At 41.0% G+C, this 27,821-nt stretch overlaps 1 protein-coding gene across 2 annotated transcripts; it reads right to left on the bottom strand.

Annotated features, from left to right (window-relative positions):
• Positions 1-9,386: 9,386 nt before the first annotated feature.
• MYL1 (myosin light chain 1) lies at positions 9,387-27,555 on the bottom strand. 2 transcript variants are annotated; one of them, XM_064435546.1, is made up of 7 exons: positions 27,262-27,555; positions 16,619-16,646; positions 13,366-13,509; positions 11,602-11,775; positions 11,007-11,084; positions 10,521-10,573; positions 9,387-9,705 (listed from the first exon to the last, which is right to left on the bottom strand). In XM_064435546.1, the coding sequence occupies exons 1-6, from the start codon at positions 27,385-27,387 to the stop codon at positions 10,545-10,547; spliced, it is 579 nt and encodes a 192-aa protein (XP_064291616.1). In that variant the 5' UTR covers positions 27,388-27,555; the 3' UTR covers positions 9,387-9,705; positions 10,521-10,544. The 2 variants fall into 2 exon arrangements, with proteins under 2 accessions (XP_064291616.1, XP_064291617.1); XM_064435547.1 differs by lacking the exons at positions 16,619-16,646; positions 27,262-27,555 and adding exons at positions 16,895-16,919; positions 17,678-17,794.
• Between the last annotated feature and the right edge of the window lie 266 nt (positions 27,556-27,821).

Below are 27,821 nucleotides of genomic sequence, written 5' to 3'. Positions count from 1 at the left end.
CAGCCCTGCAAGGCCTGCGTGTGAGGTCAGCATTAGCTGGGAGTCAGCAGAAAGTGCCACGTGGGAGTCTCATGAGCTGAGAACGAGACTTGGCAGGTCTGAAGGTGATGTTGGCAGGTGGTATCTCACCATGGGAGTGATTTTGTTGTCCCTGGGTTTTCTAACATGAAACATCAAACTAACATGTTTTAAAAAGGTTGCTGATCTAGGGTGCTGTCCTGAAGCCTGTGCAGGCATATCTTTCTGAGTTAGGTAGCTGTCAGCAGTTTTTAGCACTCACCTGTGCCAATTTGGAGCTTGACTGTACGAGTTGCTCAGTAATTTATTTCAAAATCACTTCTACAAAAGCTGAAGAAGAGCAGCAGTTTCAGGGAGCGCTCGCAGTGAAGAGAGAAGTTACACATTGAAGGCCTGGTTTCCTCTGTGGGAAGAATTTTTAAGTCTGATACCAAAGGAAGCTTCAACTACTCAGGTGTGTTCATAAGTTTGTGTTTACACATGTGACACAGGATAAAAACTCTCAAACAGGGCTGTGAAGAATTCAAATTTTCAGTTAAGTTTGTCTCCTGATGGGTTTTCTCCTGTGTTAATTAGCTGCAGACCATTAAAACTGCACTTGATTTTTGAGCAACATAGAGCAGCAATTTGTGAATATGAAAGGCACATAAAGGCATTGGCTGAACACAGCAGACATGAATATACTTGAGGTGTTGCTTAAAATTGAAAGCATTGCATGAAACAGGGCTGCACAAATAAGGTGTTATCTCCCAGAAAAAGACTATTGCCTTGATGTGTAATAAGCATTATAGTTGTATTAGGATGAAATTATACTTCTGTACTTTTTATTGTATCAGAATCTAAATGAGTGGCATTCTGTGTTGTGGTATTAAATACTTCTAATAGCATTTTAAAGCATCTCTGTTCAAGCAATACTGATGCTTACAGTTTCAGACTTCATGTTTGTTATTGGTTTGGTATTGAGGAGAAAGCCACTTCATCTGGCTGATTTAATAGAGCTCAAATAATAGAGGGTGAGATCAACCTTCATGAACTACTTTTTCTTTAGAAGTGCCAAGTAGTTTTGAAGCTAGGGTTTCCTAATCCTAAATTCTGTAGCCTTACTGCTCTTTTAATACTTTTTTTGGTTGTTTGGGTTTTTTTTTTTCATTTGTTTGTTTGTTTGTTTTTGTTTTTTGGGGGTGTTGTTGTTGTGGGTTGTTTTTTTTTGGTTTTTTTTTTTTTTTTTTTTTTGTAATGTGCAGAATACACATGTATCATTTCATGTGCCAGTCACTGGGGGTTTGATGGTACAGTAGCTGTAAGGAGTTACTCAGTATTTCCTTCACAGGTCTTTGGCTGCAATCCAGTTTACATCACCCTTTACCTAAAAACATTCTCAGCAATTCAGAGTTGGTGGTTGTCTCAGTTTTGGAGACAAATTTCAGGAGAAAACACCCTGGAATGAGTGTTTCCTCTAAAGAGAAAAGGGCTGCAATAACTCCCTTTTCATTTACACCCACTGCTATCAATTATCAATTTACTCCCTGAGTAAATTGATAATTGATAGCAGTGGGTGTAAGTGAAAAAAGAGAACTGTTTATTAACAAAAAAGGTGTGTGTGAGGGTCCCTGCAAGGAACAGAAAAGGCTGTAATAAATGCTAGATATGAACTCCTGGAAACTTCCCCTACACCCACAAACACACCCACAGCAGAACCAAAAAAACCCTCAAAAAATGCCCGGGGAAGAAAAATACACAGGCTGACAGCATGGCCTGGAAAATGAAATGGTGACTGGTCTGGGAAGGGGACAAGGACTTCATGTGGCAGCCTGGAGCAGAGCAGATGGGAAACCTCTTGAATTTCTGGTGTGGGTCTCCTCGTCACAGCAGCCAAAGTTGGTGGAGTTTAATGTCCTTTCTCATGTTGGTTCAGCTCCTCTGAGGTCAGAGGTTCAGGGTGGTCCTGCTGAGCTCCCCAGACAGGCTGAAAAGTAAAACAAGCCAAGCTGAAAATTGTTCAAAGGAAAAAACCCCAAAAAGTTGCCAAGAGGATTTCCAGTACAGCCTCCAGGCTAGGGGAAAGGGAGGGAAAAAAACTTCTTGCTTCAAGTTAACAAAAAAACCTAATCCAACAAAAGGAGCAATGCAGTGTCCTCTATCCATGATGTCCAGGGCACACTGGAGAGAGAGAGAGAGAGATTGAACAGAGTTGTGCCTGGTGTTCCCAGGCTCCAGCCTTGCCCTTTGGCTCATCTTAAAGATAGCACAGACATTTCTGGGCACAAAGCAGATGATTAGGAAATCAAGTACCATCATAAAATCACCCCAAGACAATGGTGTAAAAGGAGATTGAGAAGTGTGTGTTTAAGCTCATGGTATGGACTCATTCCCATGTTTTGCAATAATTGTGTTAGATGCTGAGACTGATAGGTGTTTATCAGCTATGGCTGGACCTATTAGTCCAGGCATATAGAAAAGTAAGCTTTCTTATCCCCCATTTGGCAAGAGGTTGAGAGAGAATTTGTCTGTGTCTAAGAAAGTAGCACCAAATTTAGCAGGAATAACGTGATGGAAGCTACCACCGAACTGTGTAAATTAATGTAATGGGTTTAATCTACCCTGAGGGAGGAAGGATTTCTTTAACAGCTGCTATGCTGCTTTCAAGAACAAGAATTAGGCAAGCACCTCCCATTCCCAGGGGTAGGTATTAAGGTATTAATAGGTATTAATAGGTATTAAGCTCAGAGAAACTGCTGGTTTTTATCTTTTCAGAGATGAGCAAGAGGTACAGTAAGAGCATCAACCTTTGCTCTGAAGATCAGGTACACTCCTGGATGACTTAAGGGTAGAAAAAACCTTTTCAGTTAAGCAAAGGCAGAAGTGTTTTATTTGTTACTTTCTAAAAACTGACTTAGCTTTTGAAATAGACAGGATGGTTACAGATGAGAAACTCTGAACTGAAACCACTTTTTAAACTAATGAAGGAGTTAATAAGCACTGTCATTTGCATGAAGGAGAACAGCTTTAAAAATGGTAGTGTTCAGTATAGCATGGAGTAAAAAATATGTCTGTTTTTGTGTCAAAGGAGCCAAAGAAAATGCCTTCCTGAGCAAATAGTCTGGAGACCTGATACATAAAATACAAAAGAGAAAACTGATTTTAGTTTTGTGTCTCTGAGTTGGTAAAGCTGAGGAATGCAATACCCTAAGAAGAAGCCCAGCCTATGGTTTCAGGTGTCTATGGCATGATAACATACACAATGTTCTTGTTGTTCTGTGAATAATGCAGAATTCTAAACTGGGTAACAAAAGCATAGGAAGCAATTAATCCCTTTTACCTGGAAGGAGGTGTTTCTTTCTCTTATTTTTGCTGGTTTTGGAATTCAAAAATTCCAGGGTCTTCTTGAGCCTCGGAAAAGAGTTCAGTTATTGCAATTGGAAAGAGCTGCTTCTCTTCAGAGAAGAGAGACTTCTTAATGACTTCTGAATACCAGGAACTCTGGAAAACAATCTAGAAACTTTGTCTGCTTGTTGGATCTCTACATGTTAGTGATAGGGTGGATAGCAATTCCTTTTTAGCAGCTATTTTAAGGCTTTCTTCAGTCATAATTTCTTGTAAAGATTTAAAATTGTCTCGTAGGCTATCTGTAGCCTCTGCTTCAAGCATTTAATGCCAAGTGGAGGCCCCAGACACACTTAATGTTCTGCAGGGTAGATGAGGGTTATATTCTAATTAGTTAGGCTCTGGGAAATTAAATACCACCATCCTCACCATAGCTGTGGGCAGAGACCATCACTGTCATGCACTGTATGCAGAGGATGTGACTGAAGGAGACATCCAGTGGGGTTTTCTGTGACAATAAAGTGATGTTGTGAACTCTGTGTTGTACTGACCTTCCTACAAGGCATACCTGACTACAGGGTTTCTTCATTATTTTCTCTTCCTTTACATCCAGCTATGAAAAGCTAAACATGGCCCGTGCTCTTGAGACTTTTTAAAAGGGATTCATGCAACTGTGCCAATTCCAGAAGGGTTTTGAATTCAGCCAACTTTTATCATGAAAAGCAGCTCTATTTTAAATGGGTTGTATGGCAAGGCTTTCCCTTCAGTGCAAGCATTCTGTGGCTGCCAACTGCAAATCTGCATGAAGTGTGAATCAAGTTTCAATACCAAAACCCTCAAAATGTGATTGGCTTAAGTGCATGGGACTTCTTCATCCCCAACTGTAACGAATTATAGGTGCTTTGTTTCTTCACATTTTCACATCCAAGCCTGCTTCACAAATTCCATGGCAACCACAAGACAGACATTTACTCTTCTTATTCCATGTGGTTTACTTGTGGTTTCTTGGTTCTTGTATCAGAAACCATGGAAAAACAACCTCCACTGTGGTGAGGTAGAAGCATGTTAGGCACTTCTCCTCACTTTTGGTTTTCTTAAGGATCTGCCTTCATGGAAAATGTGCTACATAGCCCTGTTCTGCTAGGTAAGATCAAAAGAGGTTGGGAATTTCTCCAACCTACATGCTGTGAGGTACACTAAAGGCACAACAGTCAGTTCCTTTTGCTGCCTAGCAGACAACAGGGAGGTGAGCAGGAAAAAGGTCAGCACAGGGAAAAGTGCAGCAAGAAAATTAAATGATGCATGTAAACTAAGGAGACATGGTGAAAGTGAATTTTTCTGTTTAAAAGTATAATCACAAATAACTGTTATCCTTGCTATTTCTTTTAAGCGGTGTGAATAATCCCTCTTGAAATACTTTTCATGCTGCTGAGGAAATACTTGGATGTTTTTTATGGCTTTTATCAATCTGCCTCATTCATTTCTTAGTGTAAGGCCTTTCCAGAGGGCTGGCAGAAGCCTTTCTTTTACAACAAACAGTTTGATTTACAACTGCTGCTACCCATTTTTGCTACATTGGTGGAGAAATTACAGTTTATGAACTAATTTATAGCATCCTCCCAAACCATAGATTTTGATAATGGAAAATTCAGTTTAGTGCTCTAATGAACCATGGTCTGATAGGTACTGTGCCAATTAGTCTAGAAGGTAGATGTGTGTGAAATTTGATATTTTCAGCAAAATTTGGTACTTCATTTCCAAGTAAATGTAAGTGCCTAGGTAAATGAAAGTATTGCAATTTTTTGTTATAAAATAAATGAGAAATAACGGGTTACTGAAGAAGTATAATTTCTCTGTTAAATGTTTAAGTATTTCCTTGTATCTCTGTAAAAGTCAGCCTCCCTGGCATAAGAAGGGAGTAGATTTAAATCTGTGGAAGGATTGCATTGACAATAAGATAGTACTTCTGTGGTGCTTTAAAACCAGCTGGGAATTAAATTCCAAATAAGCTGCTCCCCTCCCCCTGGCCCCTCTGGTGAGACAGGGACAAAGGTGGAGACTATGGATTGAGAAAAAAAAAACAGTAATAGGATGAAAAATTAACAAGCAATAGTATTAATAACAAAAGTATGCAAAAGAGAGGGTAATTTAAACACAGAGTCCAGAGTGCTGGTCATTGGCAATTTCTCTGAGGAAGAAACAGAACAAAATGACACATGTTCTCCTTTTTTTCCCCCTGACTGATTTGAGAGGTATAGAATAGCAACCTGGTCACACACACTTGCCTCTAAGCTCCACCCGCTTCTGGAGACCTGCAAAACTGGAACAACTCAGAAGAAGGGTGCTTGAATGTGTTGTGTTTAAAGTCTGAGATTTGGTTGAGAACATGCTGAAGTGGAACAATTGTTCTTGTAATAATGGTATGCAGTCCCATAAGAGGGGAGCTATGTGAAAGTGGAAAATCTTTTGCTCCTGAAGCAAGTTTACTTCACGTGGAAGGTTACTTTTGTGGATTTTGTTCAGATAGGAGTGTGTGTGTACTGCGGCTCTTTAAAAATACCTCAGTAGTAGTGTAAAGAAGACAGAGAGGTAGGCTGAAAGGTCTTGGTGATGCGAACAGACAAGTTTGCCTGCCAGAAAGATGTCTTTGCTAAACTTTCTTCTCCTGAATTTGCCCTTACACCATGAGGGTCAGGGCTAGCAGATCTGTGTGAAGGACACAGGTGATGTTATGGCCTGTTGTGCTTCCTCAGTTTCTTGGTCTGTAGGTGGGAGGGACAAATGACCAGTGTCTAGCAGCTCCTGGAAATGAGCAAAGAGAGCCACACAGAGAGGGTTTTGAGGAGACATGTCTGAAGAATCTTTGCCCAAATGAGTTTGGGGCAGTGGGTGGAGCTCATTGTGTTCAACACTCCAGTGCTGTCTCTTGACACATCAGGCACACCTGACCTGCTGTATGTTGTTGTCCTGGATAAATGCTCCATTCTGTCCATCTGGTGTCTGTTTCTGCACAGAGCTGCATCACCCACTGGATGGAAACCATTCTTCTAAAATAAATTAAATGCAGCCCAAGACTAGGGAGAATGTTGATAGAGTGCAGAAACAGTTGTTCCTTTTATGAGTAGCAGCTGTGTTTCTGGTACTCAGCTCCTGCATGTAAGAGGCCTTCATGGCTGACACTTTTGGGTCTAGGATACCTTCAGAGAAAAAGTGTGTGTGTTGTGGAAAGCAGCCTTTGCCTTTTCCTAGACAGGAACCTGGAGCTTTGAGCTGCGCTGGATTGAGGGACATTGCTCCTCTTGCACTTCCCTGCTGTCTGAAAGCCATTGTCTGTGCACATGAATCCCCTTCTTCAAGAGGCCTCTTGGCTATCCCTGGCCTGGCAGAAACAGCTGTGAAGATGTGTGATAGTGGCTAACTCAATGAATACAGCCTCTGCCAAGGGCACAATTACATCCTTGGAGCCAATCCTTGGAACCACCTCTTATTAAACTTTCTGACACTTCCACCTGAGTTTTGTAGGCTGCCCTGCTCCCTGTGCCAGTTGCTGGATGTCGTGCTGTGTACCAAGGACTGGTGATTCACAGTTTGACCTTCCTCTGGGAATTTAGCCTTGGTCCCAAGGAGTTAAACTGTCACTTGGGTGGAGTAGTGGAAAGTATGTTCATTAACCATGTTCTATTTAAAATACAAAGCAAATGTAGTGATGGCAAGAGGTATCAGATGACAGAGACTGAGAATGGCTTTTTCTGTTCAGAGCCTGAACAGATGCAGGCTGGCTTTCCTTCCTCAGCTGCTGGGGTCTTCAGGCACTCTTGGAGGGGTTGGTTGTGCAGAGTATTTCTTTCCTTAGGTGAACACAAAATATAAGAGAAGGCAGCCTTTTGTGAGGAGCACTCCCCAGGAACAGAGCTCTGAGTGATGCTTGTTGTACTAGTGTGGAGGCAGTAGGTTGAAAATGGGTCAATCTTTAAATGATTTTGAGGCAAAGGAAGAGGTTTCTCTGCTCTCCTACAGTTCAGGCACCAAAGCTGTTTGTGCATTTCCATACTGTGCTTTCAGATTGGGTATGACTTTGGTAGGATTTATTGATGAAATTAAAGCTGATTGTAAGACAGTTTTGTGTGTTTCTCAAAAAAGCCCCAAAAATCCCTTGTTGTTAGGATTCCAGATCGTCTTGTTTCTTCATTTTCGAAATGGATAAATAAAAAGGGTTTATGTTGAAGCTGTCACTAACTGAAAGAGGCTATTAGTATATAAAGTGTTTTCTTTTCTTTATAAATGATGGAATTATTTCAGATCTTATGAGAATGTGAATTTTTTTTCAGGTATTTGTGTCAATTTAGGGTGGAAATTTTTTTAAAATTACTAAAATCTTTGGATAGCATAAAAATCCACTCCCTATACACTCTATGAAATATTCTGAGGCTTGACCTCAGTTTAGTAGGAAAGGAGTATTCTCTTTGCTTTCATCGGTTTTGTCTGCAACAATTATTTGTACTTTAATTTTTGAGGAGTGAGAGTGGTGTGATTAGTATTACTTTGATTTCTTGCAATTAGAATCCAGATAAATACTGTCAGCCGCATTAAGTCTCAAAATTTGGCATTTTGTTTTAAACAAAAATTTGAATGTGAGTTTTTAAAAACTAACAAGCTTAAAAATTTGTCTGCTTCTACAGTGGTGAGAAGTCATTTGACTTTATTAGTTGCCTGAGTCCCAAATATTTTTGAAGTTAGTAAAACTTGCAATTCCCAAAAAAAACCTGTGATGGAAAATTCAGCCTTTCCTTTAGGGCCTTGTCCAGCCTTGGACTAGGCAGGTTCTGTGACCATATGTCAGTGCAGTGTGAAAAAGAGGCTGACAGCATATACATATACATATACATATATATATATATATATGTACACACACACACACATATATATAATGAAATGTTGGTTTAGTTTTCAGTTTTTGCTCTCCCAACAACTGAGGTCCACAGTTTCTTGGAAAGAGAAACTGCCTGGAGCATGAGTGCATAGGCAGGATGTTGAGGATGCATAGCTGTGTTTTGAGTCTGCTTATGTGTCCTGCACTTTTTAAAATTGCCCTTTCAGGATGAAGTTTAATAACTCCTTTTTACTTCTTTCTTCTATCCAGGACTTTTTGCATTTTGAGTGTAGCAACCTCAACCCTTTGTAATCTCTCTGCTGGCAGAAGTCTCTGGGCAGGGTGTAATTCACAGGTTCATTTGGCGCTGTGTGCCAGCATGGTGAGGGTTTAAAAGGGAGATTCTTTGGGAAGCCTCAGGAAAGAGGCAGCTGTTGTTGGAGCGGCTGTGGTTTATTCTGGTGCCAGCCACCCCCACTGCACCTGTTGGCCCTTGAATTATGGCCATTTCGTGCATAGCAACTCAATAAGGCAAGGTAGGGTTTTAATAGAACAGGCTGAGACCCAGATGGGGATTAAGGCAGGCTCATGAACACTTAAGGAAGAGAGAGGAGCAACATTTAAAGGCAGGGATGTAACAATACTTCCCTGAGCAATGGCTATTCCCACTGCTGTTGGCCTCTTCTTGCCTGGTGCTGGGCCTATTCCCAGTTACAGAGCATTTCAGGATGGCTGTAACTTCTGATTGCTCTTTCTGGCTGTCCCTAAAGGTAGCAGGTAGGATTCTTTCCTAAGAGTGCTCTTCACCTGCTGTTGGAGCAGTACAGAGGACATTTTGCTGGGAAAAGTGGCCCTGCACAGTCCTCTGCCTGATTTTGGATCTTGCCACCTTTGGAGCTGTTCCGACAACAGATACCAGGTCTTCTTTTCCCAAAAATATTGCAAATGCTGATGCTGGTGATAGTGCCCTAATTAATTACTCCTCCTCCCAGACCCCAAAGAAAGAATTTTTCATTAAGATAAGTGAAGCGACCTACTGGAAATGTCAATATTTATATTTTTTATAAAACTTTATTTTGTGGTATCCAATGTACAAGGAAAGCGAATTAACTGCTGAATGCTGTTTTGAGTGGGTTTGAACAGATGGGGAAAAAAGGACTTCATAGCCTCAAAGTGACCACAAGGATTTATGGATGTTTTATTTTCCCAATAAATTACATTGTTTCAATGCAAATAACATGGAAAGAGATGTTTGGGATGGATGGACCCTGGATGGTAGTTTGTTCCATGTAGTTTGCTTCAGTAACAGCTTGAGTTTTTTCAATGAAAGTGTAGTGACCAAAGGTGATATCCATGGATGTGCTGGTAAAAAAATGGTGGGGTTGGAGTCATATCATCCAGTTCTATGCAGTTTCCATGTTGATGGTGACAGACTGAGCAAGAATTTCAGGCAAATCTTGAGTGCCATCTGGTCTTTCTAATTTTGGCTTGTTCTGGGAAGGAATGGGAGAGTTGTATTTGAAGTTAATGTTGGCTGAAGAAACAATTGCAAAATGACAAACTGAGCCCTTGATTTCTCTTTTGAGTGTTTGTTTCATACAGTTGGGAATGTGTATTTCCTTGAATAGAATAACTGACAGTTCACATAAGCCCACAAAAGTTTATTTGCATTTTAAAGACAGCTGCTGTTTTGAGGTTTGTTTTTTGTGATGTTTTTTGGGGTTTTTTTCTCCATTGTCTGGACAAAATAGTAGCATATAATGGCTAGGGGGCAGGGAATGGTTGTTGTTTTTATTCTCCCCTACTTGTAGGAGAAGTGCTAAATAATTTTAGCACTTCTAAAAATTTGTGCTTTTGAAGCCCTCTTTTGGCTATTGATCAGTATTCTTCTGTGACAATATTATTCTTCAGATGATTATTTTGTTTGAAGATTATTTTGTTCTCAGTAGCTTATGTGAGTATTCAGGCCACTGTCTTAACATAAACCTAAAAATTATTGGAAGGTGTTGCTTTGTTTTCAATTTAAAAACAATCTCAATTGTACTTGTAGGATAAATGTCTCAGGTTGTCAATTTGCATTGTGTTTGAAAAATCTACTAAACACCGATGAGTTACAGGGCTGTGAACAAGAGCAAGGAACCTGCACTCCTGCTATCTTTGCTTTTGGACACCAGTCTCATTTTATTATTTTCATATTGTTGGGGAGATGTTGGTGTCATGGTTTCGTAGCCTCTGTTGGCCATGGGTCTATAGAAGCTTTATGGATAGCAAGCAGATGAAGTTAAGTGTACAAATGAGAAGAACATACCATTTGGTACCTGGAGAATTCCTCTTAGACTGACAGGATGTGCTTTACAAATGCTGGGGAAAAATACAGATATGCTAGTTAGAAGGAACAGCAAATGTTACCTTGGGAAATAACTCTAAAATTAACAGCTCTTCATGAGCTGATAGCATTAAAAATATGTGCCTGGTCGTGTTTAATGTTGTACAAATCAAACTCTCTTCTTGCTTAAGTGTGATAAAACAGTAGGTATTGGATACAATCACTGCAACTGCTCTACAGAAAGTCAGAGTCCAGAGATTTGGTGTTGACCAAAAGAGCCTCCTCTGCTGAGGCTGTGTGGGGTCTTTTGCATGGTGTGACTGCAGGATGAGCATTTTGCCATGGTTGTTTTCACACACAAGGCCTTTGACCTAACTCAGCTGGAGCTTTGTCTGATTTTCCTGAGAATGTAATGAAACTGTAAGAGAAAGGAGAAATGTAGGATGGATGTTGAACTCTTGCACCTACCCTCATAGTTGATGCAGCCATTTGAGTCCTCCTGACCTTTCATGAGCTCGTCTACTTCTTCTTCTGTCATCTTCTCACCTGAGAGTGGAGAGAACTTGTTTCATTCTTCCACACAGAACTGAGGCTGAAACCTACAGCTTTTCCAAAGCCTTTCCTTATTTTTTGACAAAAAACGCCTATATATGACATGAGTTTAGTGAATTTTAACTTTCTTTAGAAGACAGAGACATATATGCCTAGGGATTCTAGTTATTCCTAGAGAGTAAAGAAATTTCTATACAGCAAATCCTCTACTTTTGCCCATTTGTGTTATGTCACTGAGATGTGTAGACTTTTCTCTCTATTCATCAAATAACAATCACTCTTAATAATCTTGTCTGAATTAGATGTCATAAGCCTAGCCTTTTCCTTCGGTCTTTAGTAGGAACCCCAAAGCTCTGTTTGCTTTCTTTGTGGATTCAGTTAGGAAACCCAAAGTCTTGTCTGACTTGGTAGCCTCCTACCTCTCCAAACAGTTTGGGCTACCTTTCCTGCCTCTCTCATGCCTCCCAAGAGCAGCACTTTGGGATTGCTTGCAGAGAGGACGATCCCTTACCCAGAGTAGCCAGCACATGGCGGAGCTCAGCACCCATGACTGTGCCGTTGCCTTCCTTGTCAAAGACACGCAGACCTTCAACGAAGTCTTCAAAGGTGCCCTGTTCCTTGTTGTTGGCAGCTGCTTGCAGCATGGGCAGGAACTCTTCAAAAGTAATCTTCTTGGCATTCATCTCTGGGGAAAAAACACCAGTTGTTACATGCTAGTTATTTGTATGGATATTCCTTGGTCATATTTACCCTCAAATGTGGGAGAGCTCTCCTTTTCACAGCCCTTTGTAGCCTTTACTCTAGTCTTTGCCTCCAAAGTTGACAGTTCCTTTGCAGAATCTGGATTCTCTTATCCTATAAGTTAGTTCTCACATACATCTGATTTTCACATCCAGGATCCTTCTAACAAAGCTTCGTATGCTTGTGTGCATGCTATATTTTTCTTTCAAAAATGAAATTTGCTGTCTGAGTTAAAATATTTGGGGAGTGAGGGAACTGCAGATTACAGTCAAACAAAAATCCTGCGCCCCAGCAATGAGGAAAATGTAACCAGAGTGGGATGAGGTGACTTAGACAAGATGCTGAGGTTGCTCGCATGTTACTGACCTCCTCAGGGTCTCTTTGATGTGGTGGCAGAGCCTATTAGCAAAAGAATAAACTAAGTAAAACTAGGAAATTACATTGTTTTGGGTTGCCAATAGCAATTTTGGGCATGTCTACAATGGAGGTTTAAGACCTCCCGAGCTTAGTCCATCTAACCCCTCTCCTCTATGAATGAAAACTTGTAGAACTTCCCCAAGTGTTTCTCATTTTGGTTTGTTTTGGGGTTTTTTTTGTTTGGTTTTTTTTTTTTTTTTTTTTTTTTTTTAATTCTTTCTTCCTCCTTCCTGGATCTTTCCATTGCCAGCCTTCATCTGGGCAGCAACAAAATATAACAAATGGAAATAGATGAGCAGATATTTTTCATTACATGGTTGTTACAATACCTATTTTACAATGCAGCTATATCAAAATCATTGTCAGTTATTGCTGGAATCACTGAAAGTTTTGAAGGTATGATTTCACCTCTGTGTTAGTCCTCAATGCTTCCTGTTGTTACCAAAGCTTTCTGAAATGTTCCTCTCAATTGTCTTTTCCAGGCCAGGGGATGTGAATATAATTCAGCCTGTCTTAATATGGTTCTGCATGACTGAAATCAGGGATCACTTGCTTCTATAGTAGGGATTATAGTATTTATCCTTTCTTTTTCTTCCAAAAGGGAGGAAAAAGAAATAAAAAATGGCCTCAGTAATAAATGACCAATGTGTGCTTCAGTGTGCCCAGGTTTGTAGGAGCTTTGGGAAGACCATTCCAGTCAGCTGAAATATACAGGTGGGGTTCCAGTCTCAGGGCAGGTCTTGGCTTATGCAGAAGTCCTTGCAGTGGAAGGACCTGAAGAGCTGAGGATCAGTTGTTAGAAATGGACCCACAGCTCTCCAAGCAAAGGCTGGGGCACTAATGGACTGTGAGCAACAATGACTGTGTGCTACACCTACACTGAGCTGACACCAATCCAGTCCCTACAGAGAATTCTCTGTCTTATGCAGATTTTCCACTTTTCCCCATTAGCATCATTCTCTTCCAAAGGAATGAGTGAAATGCCATGTAGTGTTGCATAGTCCCCTTTGCTCCCCATCAGAGCAAAATCTCCCCTCTCTCCTGCTGTGACTCTTGGTGTAGCCTGATTGCTGTTCCCCCCTCTCAGGAGCAGCCCAAAAGACTGTAGGGCACTTACCCTCTTTGCTGGGGTTTCCCAGAATTTTGTTGATCTCTGCATTTGTCGGGTTCTGCCCCAGTGCCCGGATGATATCGCCAACCTGGCTGAGGGTGATCTTGGCATCACCAGTCCTGTCAAAGAGGAGGAAGGCCTCCTTGAAATCTGCAAGAGAAGAGCAACATTGAGCCAGGCAGCTCCCTAGGGACAAAGATGTGATCCTGCTGTCTCCTGGCACTGTTCCACTGACTCCAGGGAGTTAGCCAGGGGAATCTTTGGCCCATAGTCCCAAGAAAAACTCCTCCCCTCTGACATTTTGGTTTCACTATTTTTAAACTTTTATATCTACCATTCACGCCTTTCCTGGCTCTAATAGCCATCAATAGCTTTTTGATTTACCCTGTAGTTATTTCAAGGACTGGGAAAGATAAGTTCTCTACCAACACTGTCATTCAAGAACATGTTCCTTCACATGATGTAGCAGCAGATGGTAAAAATGTTATCCACTTTACCTTGTCTCTCCAGAGAACTGGGACTGTCAAGTGCCTAGCAGTGCAAAACCCTTGCCTGCTTCTGTGGGTTCTGCCTGCAATCCCTGCACCTCAAGTACACAGTGCTAATAGGAAACTTGAAGGTGGATTTCAAATGTTTTTACTGTTGTTTTCCCTTAAAATTGCCTTACAATGGAATGTCCAAACATGTTTGTTCCCTTTTATTTTCTATTCTTTGTAGTTTATCCCTGCTTCTTACAGGTGCATGAATATTCCACATTTCCAGTGGAAGTACTCATGTGGTGCTTTTTCCTGTGCATTTCCAGTGTGTTCACCTTGTAACTTCACTTCTTTCAGTACTGCCAAGTGATCAGTGTTCACTTGTTTCCCCTTGTTGGACAAGGCCTTCAGGTACAAGCATTTCTCCTACAAAAATCAGCACAGATAGTTGCTTTCATTGCATTACCAGCCTTCATCTTCTGTTGTGAAGTCCCATGTCAATCATATTACTCTATTTTTTGGCTTTTTAGAGAATTTGATAAAGAAGTGTGGCTTTAAGAAAAGAGGAGGGGACAAAGGTCAACTGTATAGCTAAAAAGCTATCTTTGAACCCCATGTGTCAAAAGCATCTTGGTTTGTGCTGTTGATCTCTTCTGCACTGCAGTGTCTGATGATGCTGTGCTTTAGCTCCAAGTAAATCAAGTAAAATGTCTTTTCCTTGGCCATGACTCTCATCCAGCAGCCACACAGGCTTTGTGTTCCACAGCCTGGGTAATGTTCATTCTGCTTTGGGGCAGGTTTAGGAGTAAGAAGCCACGTTTCGGATCATGTTTTCATTCATCTTGTGCTGGGGACATGATGCACAGGTATTAATGTATTTGCTTTAGTCTTCTTTGTACCACCTTGGAGTTATTGCTGGCACCCAGTAAAAGTGCTGATACACAGTATCAGCCTGCTAGGCTGTAATCTAATACATCTGAAACTAATCCTCTTACTGTTTCATGTGAGACACCTATAACCCTTTGCTGCTACCTCTCTTTGCTTCCAGCTTTTATTGCAGGGTATGAAATTATGGCCTTCTGGACCAGTGCAGAGCTTCCTGATATCAGCTCCAGCAGCTGAGATGGGTGGAGCTGGAGTGATTTATGCCATATGATCTGATCTTTCATCTGCTAAATCAATGACATTTAGCTGCAGCAAGGTATAAAACAATGCCTGTGTGCTAATAGCAAAACCAACAGGAGAGTTTCTCCATTTTGTAAATCCCATCAAGTTTTATGTTCACTGGGTTCTGAACACAGCTCCCCAGCTTGGAGAAAGGACTGATTGATTTTTGTCTTTCAGGCATGCATTTCACTGCAATATATCTTTGCTGTGTGTTTTTATTTTTTTTAAGGGCCAATCCTAGTTTATACCTGTGCTGGAGCAAGCATGTTCAAAGTCTGTCTGAGGATGGTACTACCCAGCTGCTGGTGCATCAGCCTGTGCAGATAGAAATAATTACTGAGGGTGGGCATATCTGCTCCTGGGAAATTCTCCCTCTCTCAAGTAGTTTCTATTTGCTCTGCTCATTGGTTCAGCCATTGTAAAGTTACAGCAGCTGGATGATCTGAAATGCACAGGGAAGCTGAAAGAAATATTTTGCTTTCAAAATATTGCCAGCAGCTTTGAATTGAGGCCATTTTCCCATAAACCCACCCAATCCTTTTGTAAAATTTTCAGAATCAAGAAGTAAGGAAGAGTCCAAACGATTTCTTTTGTGACCAAGAGAGTTTGGACTGCAAGAAGAGAATTGTTACCAGTCTCACTTGCTGTGCCGTGCCTCTCCTTATTGTTTTGATGGAGTAACCAAGAGCAGGCTCATCTTCACAAAGTTTAGGGCTCTCTCAAGACCTGCTTCTAGCTATTCCACTCCCTCTGAATTTCTAAGGAATCTTGTATCTCCCCTTCTAAACACTTTCTTCAGTCTAATGTATGCGTTCATGGTTTTTGACATTTTAAAATATTACTTAATATAGCCCAAATGCATCTCTTAGCCTATTTGAAACACATAAAATTAGATTTCCAGATCTTCAGTGAGAACTATTGTTCATGTCAGATTTTTTATCTCTTTCTAGAAGATTTAAACAAAAAATTTGGACGCTACATGTTGCTTGTGAATCAAAGAATACAGCAAGACGCTCAAGAATCGCAGCATATCCACGCCATTGTGTAAGCAGCAGTTTACACAAGTCACTTATTTGTTAACTATTTCCACGATTAAAGAATATTTTTACAGTAAAACAGCCTTTGTTCCTCCCCTTTTAGAACACGTCCTGGCAAAAGTGACATACAGAACTCTTGCATCTTCTGTTCATGTGAGATTACAAAGTCACTGCAGCCAAGTTAAATTTTCAGCCCACTTCCTCCTTCTGTTGTCCTCCTTCTGCCTATTTCCCCTGGGACTGTCAAGTTCAAGACTTATTTTCAGCATCTTTGTGAAGAGCCAGAACAGGAGCACATGTGAAGAATGTTCAGTAAGTAGAGACAATGTGTTTCCTCTTTGTACCACGGTATAAGCTTCTCAGTTCAGACAGCATGGAAACAAACATCCAGATAAATTACATGTAGATCTACAGCCACCTTCTTGTTCAGCATAAGTCATCACTGCTCTGAAGTCAAGAGTGTGGTGATTTATATCAGATGAAGTCTTAGCTCATTGTTTTATAAAAGTTAATGTCTGAGCCCTCAGCGCTTTTTGAACCCACACACATGTAAAACGCATCAGCTCTCTTGTAACTTACCATCCTGTTGCTCCTTGGAGAACTCGATCTGTTGGAAGGAAATCAATCACAAAAAATAGCTTAGGAAGGGGGGCTGGGGGAGAACCTGTGTGTTTTCTAAAGCATCCAGCTCAATCCATGAGTCATCTTCCAGAAGAGCAAAAAAGTGGCCTGTCAAATGTGCAGAAGTAATGCAGATAGCAAAAGAGCTGTTAAGGCTAGTGAATATTTAGCATTTGGTTGCCATTTTGTTCCCCCTCCTACCCCTTGTTAAAGTTTAACTTTGATTTCACTTACCATTGATTTCATCAGCAGAGAAGGACTGCAGATGGGGAGAAAAAGAGAGAGAAAAAAGAGAACTAGTACTGCTGAAAATGCACTGAGAGAAAGTAAATAGCACGAAGTACCTGAGCGCTTTCACTTCTGTCTTCCCTAATGTAGTTAGGCCATAGCAACCTAATCTAGCAACTTCCTACAAAAACTGCACCAGCAAGACTATTCTTCAAGTTTTCCTTAAAATCTACATCCCAGGGAAAGACAGAGCTGTGGCAAGAAGCAACAAAAATAGAAAGACTCTTAACTAAAAAAAAACATAATTAATTACCATCAGGTCCATTTACTGTTTTAGCATAGATCCATTTTAGTGATACAATATGAAGTAATATTTCTAAACAAGCAGCTTTTTTTCATTAACACAGAAATTAAATTATTCCCTTAAAATTTATGTCTTAAATTAGTTTTTGATGGTACATTGTTTCATAAAGTACTAATATATGATGTTTTCTTATATAAAATATGATTTTTCCTTGCCACTTTAGCTGGTTGTATTTATTAAAAAAAGCTTATGAAATTGTAACCCTTCTCTCAGAAGCTGTGGGAGCTGCACCACTACTATTGCTTCAGAACTGGAGGCTAACTGGAAAACCTTTAAGTTTTAACAGGAAAACCTAAAGCAAACCCAAACTGTCTCCTGGACTGTCCTTCCCCCACCCGCCAAGACCTAACATGGGCAGGAAGCCCTATTTACTTCTGTAAGCTCCACTGGCTGGCTGCTAACTATTAGCTTTCCAGTGCACCCACCATGGTTGAGTTGGAAATGCAGAGCAGCAGACAGGCAGGAAGGATTAGCTGAGAGGTCTTGAGAGTGGTCCTGCTTTCCTTGCCTTCCTTCCCCTTATTTATCCGGTAGTGCTGACGGCATTGCCTGGATTAGGTGTCAGAAGGAAGAGGTCCCTCCCCTTGGCGAGTTCTTTAGCTTTCTTAGGGCAAAGTGACAGGAGGCTCCATGTCTTGATAGACATCTTATGATGGCTATTTTTAGGAGGCTGAAGAGGGGCAGGGAGTGACAAGCAATAAGTTTGATTCATGTCAGCACTTTCTGGGTCCATACCATCAGGAGGAGATATTCCTTGTCCAGACCTACCAAGACTTCCTTATAGGGAAGGATTCTATTTCTCTGATAAGCTGTGGAGTCAGGAGCTGTGAGGGTGAGGAGCTGGCTGGTCCCACACGTGGCTTGCAGGATGTGTGAGATGCAGCTGAATGGTCCTCACATCTTTGCTGGGCTTTGCTCAACCCCTTACATGGATAATCCAGAGCCCAGCATTAGATGAGTAGTACTGCTGCCTGTCTGCTCAAGGGGTTCCAGTTGTTGACACTGAGCAGAAAAGTTATCTGCCAACAAAGAAGCTGACAATCCTGCTGTGAAGCTCTCCCTCTGCACACTCTGATCACATTTTCCAAATTTTTAACATTTTAAAGGGAAAAATTGTCAGTGTAATTTGGAACCAATTATATTAAATTAACGGCTGATGTGTTGATGTACCCTGCAGGGCAATGGGAAATCTGTGTTCATAGGAGCCTGGGATCTTTAGGATACTTTTCCTCTGGGGCTTGGGTTAGGCAGGGCACCAGGGTGCTGGGTTTAGAGCTCAGAGGTGTGTACAGAAATGGTGCTGCTCAGCTGTTTGTGAGGTTGAGGCAAAGGAGAAGCTGTGATAGAAGCTAAGGACCCCAAAAGCCTTTGTGAACTGGAAGGATGACTGTTCACAGTGGGGAATGGTGTTGCTTTTTGGGTTGCAGGGTGGTCATGGTGTGGCTACAGACAGGGAGCAGGAGGTAGAGGCTGCAGCTTCTTTAGCAGCAAAGACCAAGGCCCACCATGCAGCATCCCCCATGACCAGGTCAAATATCTCAATGGATGTTATGACTTGTAAAAGGATTGGCAAACTTTGCTCCAAGCTTCTTCCATTCCCTGTTGCCTCAACAAGATCAAGAGTGTCATGAAGCCAGGGTGGGAATAGTTGTGTGACAACAACAGACTCCCAGTTCTGAACTCAAATTCCCCCTTTTAATTTCTGTTGGTTGCCTCTGCTAAGCAGTTACTGCTCCTGGTTGTTTAATGATGAAATGTGATTAGTGAGAAAAACCTTCTCCTGTAGCTTGCTTAGTTACCCTGAAGAGAAGCATAACTTTTACAATTGTGTATTTCCAGTATGTTGAATATTCTGAATGAGAAAATCAAATTCAATCAGATTATTCTCTGGTGTTTCTACTCTGAGCAATCAAATTAAGTGGATTTGAGATACTAACCTCCTACCTCCTATTAAAAAAAATAAAGATGCAACTGCAAAGATTTTTTGAGCTTTCCGTTTTAGCTGGAAAATGCTCTGTTCAGACAAATGATTTGAAATTTTTTAGAAATATCTGGAAATATACTGAGTATGAAAAAAAGCTCTGCTGACACTTCTTTGCTTTTGGTTGGTTTGTTGCTGGGGTTTGGTAGTTTTTTGCTATTTGTAATAACAAAAATGTTTTGCAGGGATGTGTTCATGATGGTGTAGCCACAATCAGGTGTGGCTGCATAGAAAGGGAGCTGATGGTTTTGCCCTGGCTTTGCTGACATAGGTTTAGCACAGTGCAAAGCTCCTGATTTACACTGGCTGGGGCTGGAATTCAGGCAAATGAGAAAACTCCTCAAGATCTTGGCCATCAGTCCCCATGCATTAATAGAGGAGCTCTTGAAAGACTTTAGCAGAGCTGAAATGGTGTCTGGGTCAATGTAGTATGTTGCTTTTTGTGGAATTTTCTTTCCGCCTTCAGCATCTTGTTCTCCAGTGCTGGAAACTAGGAAATGTTCCCCTGAAAACAGATTTGACATTTTAAATTTTTTTGTGTGTTTTTGTTTGGTTTTTTTTGTTTGTTTGTTTGTTTTTGTTTTAGGGAACACTTAGACTCCTTTTCTTGAACATGTAGGTTCTATGTTTGGCTACAACAAAACTAATTCCAAAAGATGCCAAGCAGAAAATAATTGCAGTGCATTTGTCTTGGGCATAAAAAACCAGATACCTGGATGAGTCATCTGGCTTAAACGGGCTATTGAATATTATCAGCTGAGAGGACCTACATATAAGATGATTGTCTTTTGTCCATATGGGAGTTTGGCTCAGAGTTCAGATGAGGAAAAACTAGTGCACCATATCAGCCCTTCCTTTTAGTACTGATCCTTGAATAAAATCTCACTAGACAGAGTTTTACTGGGGAGGAATATTCTAGCATGGGCATGTTGCATTCAGTTAAATTAAGAATCACCCTGCTCTAAGACAATAGGTGTTGGGGGGGTTAAAGTGTACTTGCTTTCAGTAAGGGCAGCTACAAAATGGCCTAGATTAAAAATATTTCAAATACTCCTTAAAGAAATTAAAGGTGAGATTTCCTATTCCAAAAGGAGCTTTCAGAAAATTCAGAAAGGAAAAAGAAATATTTTGTAGTGATCTGGTCTTTGTTCTGATCCTGGCAGTGTTCTCTGCACTATCAGAGGACACTGAGTCTTGAGGCTTTAGGGATGATTTTGATATTTTAGGGAGCTCAGTTTAACAAAAAATGAATGCCCCACCCCTGGCAAAAAGAATGAAAGGTTCAAGCAACTGCAACACACAGGAAAGACCAGAATGACTTGGATTTCTCTAACTTCATATAGCCCTTATTTATGGGTAGAGTTATTATCCAGAGGGCTATCTGTGCCAAAGGTTGTGTGTTTTTTGAGTTTGGTTTTTTAAATTTTATTTTGTTCCTTGCATTGTCTGTGACTACTTTCTAGTAATTTCTTGCCAGAGGTATTCTGACCAGATCCCAGTTAAAGAGTGGGGCTGATGGGTTGCATGCAACTCTTTTTCACCAGCTAAATGAAGACCCAATCCACAAAATTTTCCAAATTATTATCAAAGTTCCAGATTTCCCACAAATCACTGTTTTCTGTGCCTTAGGGCCCCAAGCTTTGCAGTGTGATGCTGTGCTCACCTCTTTAGCCTGGTGGGCACTGGAACTGGGCACAGCTGTGCTGGGGGGCAGCTGCCTTGTGCTCCCTGTAACTCAGGAAAGGTCTGGACAGGATGGAAAGCCCTGGGAGAAGGAGCTGCTGGGAGTTCAAACATTAAGCTGCTCCATTTGTTTATTACCTTTTGGATGAATGACAAGAGGTGAATAATCTTAGGAGTTTATTAGAGAATTACCAGCTATTTAAAGGAAAACTGTCTCTTTAAAAGAGACTAAGACATATTTGATATCTTGGAAAATCAGAGAGGAGGAAATTTGAGATTCTCCTAGGATACTCATAGTATATTTAGCCTTCTATTTAGAACTGGAGGGTTTTTAATTTTTTTTTTAATGAAGTTAAGATGGGATTGTGCCTACAGTAGTTTATATACCTGCTCACTATTAATGTCTGCTCCTTGATTAATACAGCAGCACACCTTTTCTAGTAGACATCACTGAGTGCAGGATTACACAGCTTCCAAACCCCTCTGAAAAGCAGGTTTTCTTTTTCCCATCCCTCACCACAGTCCCATAACTTGTGCAATCAATGCCACAGGTCTTAGAGAGGCTGCTTCTCAATTAAGTAAGAATTAACAGCTTGATGGATTTAGCTTCCCGCTGTATGAGGCAGAGAAACATTAGAAGCAGAAGAGCCCTTGAGAAACTGAGGTCTGTTTTGAGAACAGAGCTGCCTAGAAACACAATTGAAGAAAGAATAAAAACAACCCCCATTATTACAGGAGAGAAAATTGCATGTGTGAGACATTATGAGGTTTGAAAGACTAGTTCAGAAATATCTCTGAGTTTAAATGACTTGACTGCAGATTAATTTGACCTTTTTCCTAAGCATTTTGTGTAACTTTCCAGTTTATAGCTTTTTAAAACGTCACAGTTACTTTGCAGCTGTGCAGAAACTTTTGGATGAGCCTTGACGTTTAACTAATGTGCCCTTCTGAAATGTCTGGGTGTGATATGTGCTCTTGCTGCACTCTTGATCACATTTCTTTAGCTTCAGGGGGGAAAGTGCCTTCAACTGTGCTCATTTGTAAACATGTCCCATTTCTAATTGCTTTTGTGCTGGAATGTGCATAATCAAGGGGATACTGAAGATGTGAGGCTCTGGAGCCCTGCTTTTGGAGGGATTTCTTGTTTTAATGTGCCTCCCAGTGGCACTGTTAGAGTATTAATGTAATTTAAACCCTTGCTACTTGACATTTAAGTGCTCTGCTCTGAGGTAAATCAGCCAGCTGAAAGTGCTTCTTGGCAGTGGGTATAAGATGTAAGAAAGTCTTAGTGAAACAAGGGCAAATTTCCAGGTTGCTTGTTTCAGATCTCCTTACAGACAACTTCTTTCTCTGCTTGTCATTGGCTAAATTTGTCACCTTCTTCTTGCCTTATGTAAGATTAACTCAAGTATCTTGTTACTATCTTTTACAACATCTCTGTGCTCTGAAGGGGCTTAAAACAGTATTTTAGAAATATTGTGGGGTTGTTTTGATGGGACTAAGGCTCCTCTGTCACGTAACTCCTGTTAAGCTTGGAGTTACCTTGTGAGCTCTTAAAATATTACATTTTGTGTAATTTGCTTTCTACTATTTCTACCCAAGTCTGCCATTCACCAGACCATTCAAAGGCTACAGGTATTCTTTTTTAAATGCTGCTAAAGCTGTGAATTACTAAGAATGGATCTTGTTTAAATTTTAAAAAAATCATTATTTTTCAAACAATTTTTCCAGTTAGCAACATTAAGGAAAAGTGTCTACTAATATATGCAGGTAGTCTCTGCTTTTGATGGGCTCCTTGCTTAGCAGCAGTTTGGGAAGGCAAAGTTCTTCCGAAAACTTTGTAAACAAACCTAAGCTGTGGGCTTTGTGTGTAGTTTCCAACAGTGTGCCCAGAGGATGTTTGGTGTGCAGCAGTCCTTGTCCAAGTGGCCTGTCCTGGGACACCTTTACACTGTGCCTTGTCTTTCCTGGGTTTGTCAGCAACGTGGGCTGTGATGTGTCAGTGGTGAGGTCCACAGAGCCAGGGGCTGGGGCTGTTCTGGGCTGGATCCTGGATGGTGCTGGCTCAAAGCAGTAGCAGGAAACTGGTGGGGATGCCATCAGATGGCCCTTTACATCTCTTAAGACCAAATTCGTATTGACATTTGTCCCCTTCCTACCTGTAAGGACACTTGGGACTGGTGACCTTGTCCAACAGATCACCTGTCCTAGGGCATCCTTCTGGAGTCATAGCTGGAGAAAGATCAGGCACAATTTGAAGACCTGAGCCAATAGTTTCAAATAAAAAGCTGCTATTTGCTAAAAGCAAAGCCACTGTTGACATTCCTGCTCTCACTCCATGGCTTCATGTAGAGTTTGTCTGCAGCACAACAGCTCTCCAAGTGCTTCAGCTGACATTTGCAGGGCTGCTTGCCCTCTAGCCCAGGAGCTTTCTGTCAGTGCATTTTAGTGAGTTTCTCTCTCTCTGGTTATATCCAAAGCAATATCTCTTCAGAGGTGACCTACTTAAGTAGTGAATGTAACAAGAAATAAGGATGCTTGGAGAAACACTTTTTACTGCCTTAACAGCTCTGCAGTTAGAAACAATCACAGGCTTGCTTTCATGCAACAGGCATCATCATGCATCACACAGTTACACAAGATTTTAGCAAGTCTTTACTAGTTGGTAGCCTTTAATTGTTTGTCTTCTAAACATTTGGGTGGCTGATCTGCAGTTGGGCATGGCATAATTGATGTCCTGGGATTTCAGTGTTGAAAATGCAGATATAGGAAGCCTTGTGTACCCCTGAACCTTACTTCCAGTGTGGACACTTGCCCAATCTCTGTCTCTACTCAAGAGAAGATACTCAGCTGTATCCTTGAAGTAAAGGAGCTAGTGTGACACCAGAACAGGGCACCAGACATTCAGATCACCATCTGCAGAGCGGATGCCTGTGAAGCACTGCCCTCAGCATCTTCAGCATTTGCATCCCAGAACATCCTAGTTGGTTTTAGGAGCCTGGGCTCTATCCAAGGGCTGGCTACATGTGCTGGGAAGGACCCTTAGATTTCCACCAGAAACCCAACATGCTTTTCTTGTTGGTAATAGGAACTAAGTTATACAGATTTGTGCAATGGGAAATTCATCAATTTCCCACTGTGTTAGTTGCAAAACCAAGCATGAGACATCTGCTTCATTCATGTTTCATCCCAGTTGTTGCAGAAATAGACCCACAATAGTACTTTTCATGAGTCAAACATTTCTTCTCACTCAGGCTTGTGTGGGAGAAGAAGGTTGATAAACACATAAGCTGTGGTTTTAGGAGTGTCCTGGGCCACAGTTTTAATTGCAGAATTCTTTAGGGTCTCTTAAGAAAAATTATCTATATGGTTATTTTGATTTTAGTCATGGTTGGTTCCTAGTGATGGCTCTCAGCTGCTTCCACTGCCATGTTCTCTTCTCATTTAATATTTAACTTTTGTGCCTATACAAATCCAAGACATGTTAGTAATGAGGAAAATGGGAAATATACATTTGGTCTGGAAAGGCTTGTGCAAAGATTGAGTTTTTAAGCTGTTCCCTGAGTAGAGGGAAATAGGTCTTCACATTTCCATTAAAAACCAAGTTCTTCATCCCTGCCTTTACTCTCTTCTTATGGTTGTTATATTGTAGCCCAAGGTGAGCTGTAAAAGGGCTGAGTTTAGAGATTTGAGTCTGCCAGTTGGGTATTCCTGTTACTCAGTTTTATAGTCAATAGATGTTGCTGAAAAATAGAACGTCTTATATTAGCTGCTGTTGGCACTAGCAAATCACCAAATATTTGCTCTAATTTGGTTAATTTCAAAAGAACAGAAAAGAGTGAATGACCTGTCACAACTTTATCACAGCTTCTGATGGTGATAGACAAACTCAGCTTGATTTCTCTTAAGGAGGGAGGGAAAAAAGCTCCAAAGTTGCAAAATGTGTACTCCAAAAAGTCCAGAAAACCAGATTCCCTGCAGATGGGCCAAGAAGGGCATCTGAGTGGGGAGGTACCACCAGGAGGATCACTACTCACGTTTGTAAAGCACCATGTTGGTTTTGGAGGCTATTATGACTTGCAATGCCAACTAAGAATGAAGTGCACAGCCACATGTGGTTTATTTGGCTGCTGTAAGCCCTGGTGGGCACCTCTCCCCTTACCCACCCCAGCTGTACCAAGGGGCTTGGAAAAAAGCTAACAAAGCCTTTCTGTGTGTTTAGCTGCTGTGTGGCTCCCCAAATCATCGTGGCAGTGCAGCCTGACATTCCCAGTCACCTCTCTTAAGCAGCAAGCTCTGGCATGGCTGCTAATTCACTGAGGAGTGAAGCACATCCCACTGGACCCCCTTGTGTAGTGATGTAGGTTTTGTCTCCATGTCTGGTAAATCACTGCAAAGAGCCCTGGGTCAGGATTATTCACTGAATCCCAGACAAAACCTTAGTTTTTCAGTACTCCCTGCCTCCAAAGTTTTGCTGGAAATGGTGCTCATGCTGAGATTTTGGTGATTGAATGGAAGGACTGAGAAATAATTGAGGGACTGGGCTAAGACTCAGAAAACTGATTCCTGACTCTGCTATATATCCTAGACAAATGACTTGTAACCTGAATTTGTTTCCCTTCACTGCCTGAACTCTAAAAATAGGAAAAGGGGTAACAACCCATGATGGCTGTTTGGGACCCTGGAATAAAATATTTTGTCTGGTATCTTTCAAAATAAAGTTTCCCTAAATTGTATCTTTTTTTATCAGTCTGATTATGACAAAGCCTGGAGAGTTCTCTGTTCTACCAGTGTATATTTCTTACTGCTATTTCCTTTGGGTAAAGGAGTGAACTGCAAAGATGCCTCAGAGTGCAATTTGACATTTTTTAGCTGATAATATATTATTATTTGTGTAAAGATAGATTAGCTATGTTCAATGGAGTTCAAAATTCTATTTTCTCCTGATTACTGGACATAGAAAGCTATCAAATTATATTAAGTTGTTTAGCAGGAAATCTAGCTTGGTTCCCCATCATCTAGTGCAATGTGAGGCCTAATCTAATTTTCAGGCAGTATGCTCAAAACTAGTGGCTTTTTCATGTACTCTTCAAAATTCTAAGTATTTAAAAATGTCTTTTTTTTTTTCCTCTTCTCAATGGTTTCAGCTTCAATCTTACGAGAAGATACATACTTTCTTAGAAAAATACTGAGTATGGATTGGGAAAATTAAGTAAACTTGGAGAAGTTTCACTAAATGGCTTAACGTCTCAGGACTCTATGTGTTCACATATCTGAAATACAATTCATCATATATAGGTCCTATTAGTAGTCTTTGTCCTTCTTTTACCCATAATAGGCATGATTCTTTATGTAGAATTTAGCAAATTGGTCCTGGGACCAATCAGCTTGCCAGGTAGGTACAGAATAACTATTTATAGTCCTACTCAGAGAAACTAGTCTGTCTCTTCATCTCTTAACTGCTTAGCCTCCCTCTCCTCTGTCCTAAGTAAAGAATCTCCCAAAATGGAGAATTTTTCTTCAAAGGGTCAGGGCAACAGTTAGTGCTGTTGGTTGACATGCAAAATCTAAAGACATTATGAGAACAAATGACAGTGCAGTAGAGGGAAACCTCCAAAAGACTCCTTCTCTTTGCTGCTTTCAATTTGCAGCAAATTATAAATTCTCAGCAAACATGTAAGAATGAGAGGAAATCACTTGAAATGCTTCTATCCATGGCTTTCTTGCTCGTGGTCTCACCAATGTTTGTTGTACAGTGCAAATGAAAAGAAAATAGGCAAAACTGCCAAATCTCTCTGTTTTAAACTGTTTTTGTTTTGTTTCTTTTAAAGATAACTCATATTGATCTCAAAGCACATGACCAAAGGGTCATCAAGTGGTTCAAAAATTTGGAAAAGAATTTAAAACTATAAAAGATGGGGTTTTGTACAGTGCAGTGGGAAAACATTCTGTTTTATGTTTCAGTAACCCCATTCCTGTCCTCATGTACCTACTTTAGGGTATTTCTGGGGTTTTTTGTTGTGTGTTCATTTTAAATTTATCTTTACCAAACAGGTGAGACTGGTACCAATTGAATAAAAAGTTCTGAGGTCCACACTCCAAAATATTTTTAACACCTCCAGGTTTCACTCCTTTGTTAAATCATGCAACATGCCTTACACCCTACAGCTACTAAAACAATCAAAAGCTCAGGCAGCTCAGCAAATCCATGGGCTGAGGTTACTCATTCATTTCCCTGCAGTCCCCAAACCGGAACCAAGCTCACGCCCGGCTTCAGTGCAGCTCCCAGGCAGGACTCTGCTCCCTGTCCCCTCGGGCTCCCTCAGCCCACGCTGTCCCCTTTACCTTGATGCTCTTGAGGTCGATGGCGGGTTCTTTGGGCTTGGCTGGTGCAGGTGCTGCTGCTGGTGCTGGTGCAGGCGCTGGTGCCGCGGCCGCCGCTGGTTTCTTTACGTCCTTCTTTGGTGCCATTTTGTGTTGCTGAAACTGGAAAGTAAAAGTGCCCTAAAAAAAAAAAGTTTTAAAAAAACCCCAACCAAACAAACAAAAAACCACTTAACAAGTGATTCCTGGGAGAGGAGCAGTGGTCAGAATGAGCTACAGCCTGTACCCTGGAGGTGGACCCGATGTGCTAAACCCTGTAAGGGCATATATATATTTCACTTAGTGCCTCATACAGTCCTGACACATGCAGCTGGATTGGACAGCCTGATAATCAAGGGGGATGTCATTCTAGCTAGAGCTATAAATGGAATATAAGAGTTCAGGGCTTCATGAGATCAAGGGACTTTTTTCCCCTTTAAAACACAGTCCACCTCCCTGTCTTTTTTATGCATGCAAAGGAGAGGGAAATATAACAAGCCCAGTTTCAGACCTGCTGTTGATTTGAAATTTGGATATGGATC

Source organism: Passer domesticus, chromosome 10, assembly GCF_036417665.1.
Source record: "Passer domesticus isolate bPasDom1 chromosome 10, bPasDom1.hap1, whole genome shotgun sequence".
NCBI classification, from domain to species: domain Eukaryota; kingdom Metazoa; phylum Chordata; class Aves; order Passeriformes; family Passeridae; genus Passer; species Passer domesticus.
Note: the sequence above shows the minus strand (reverse complement) of the source record. Positions and strands in the feature narration are given on the sequence as shown.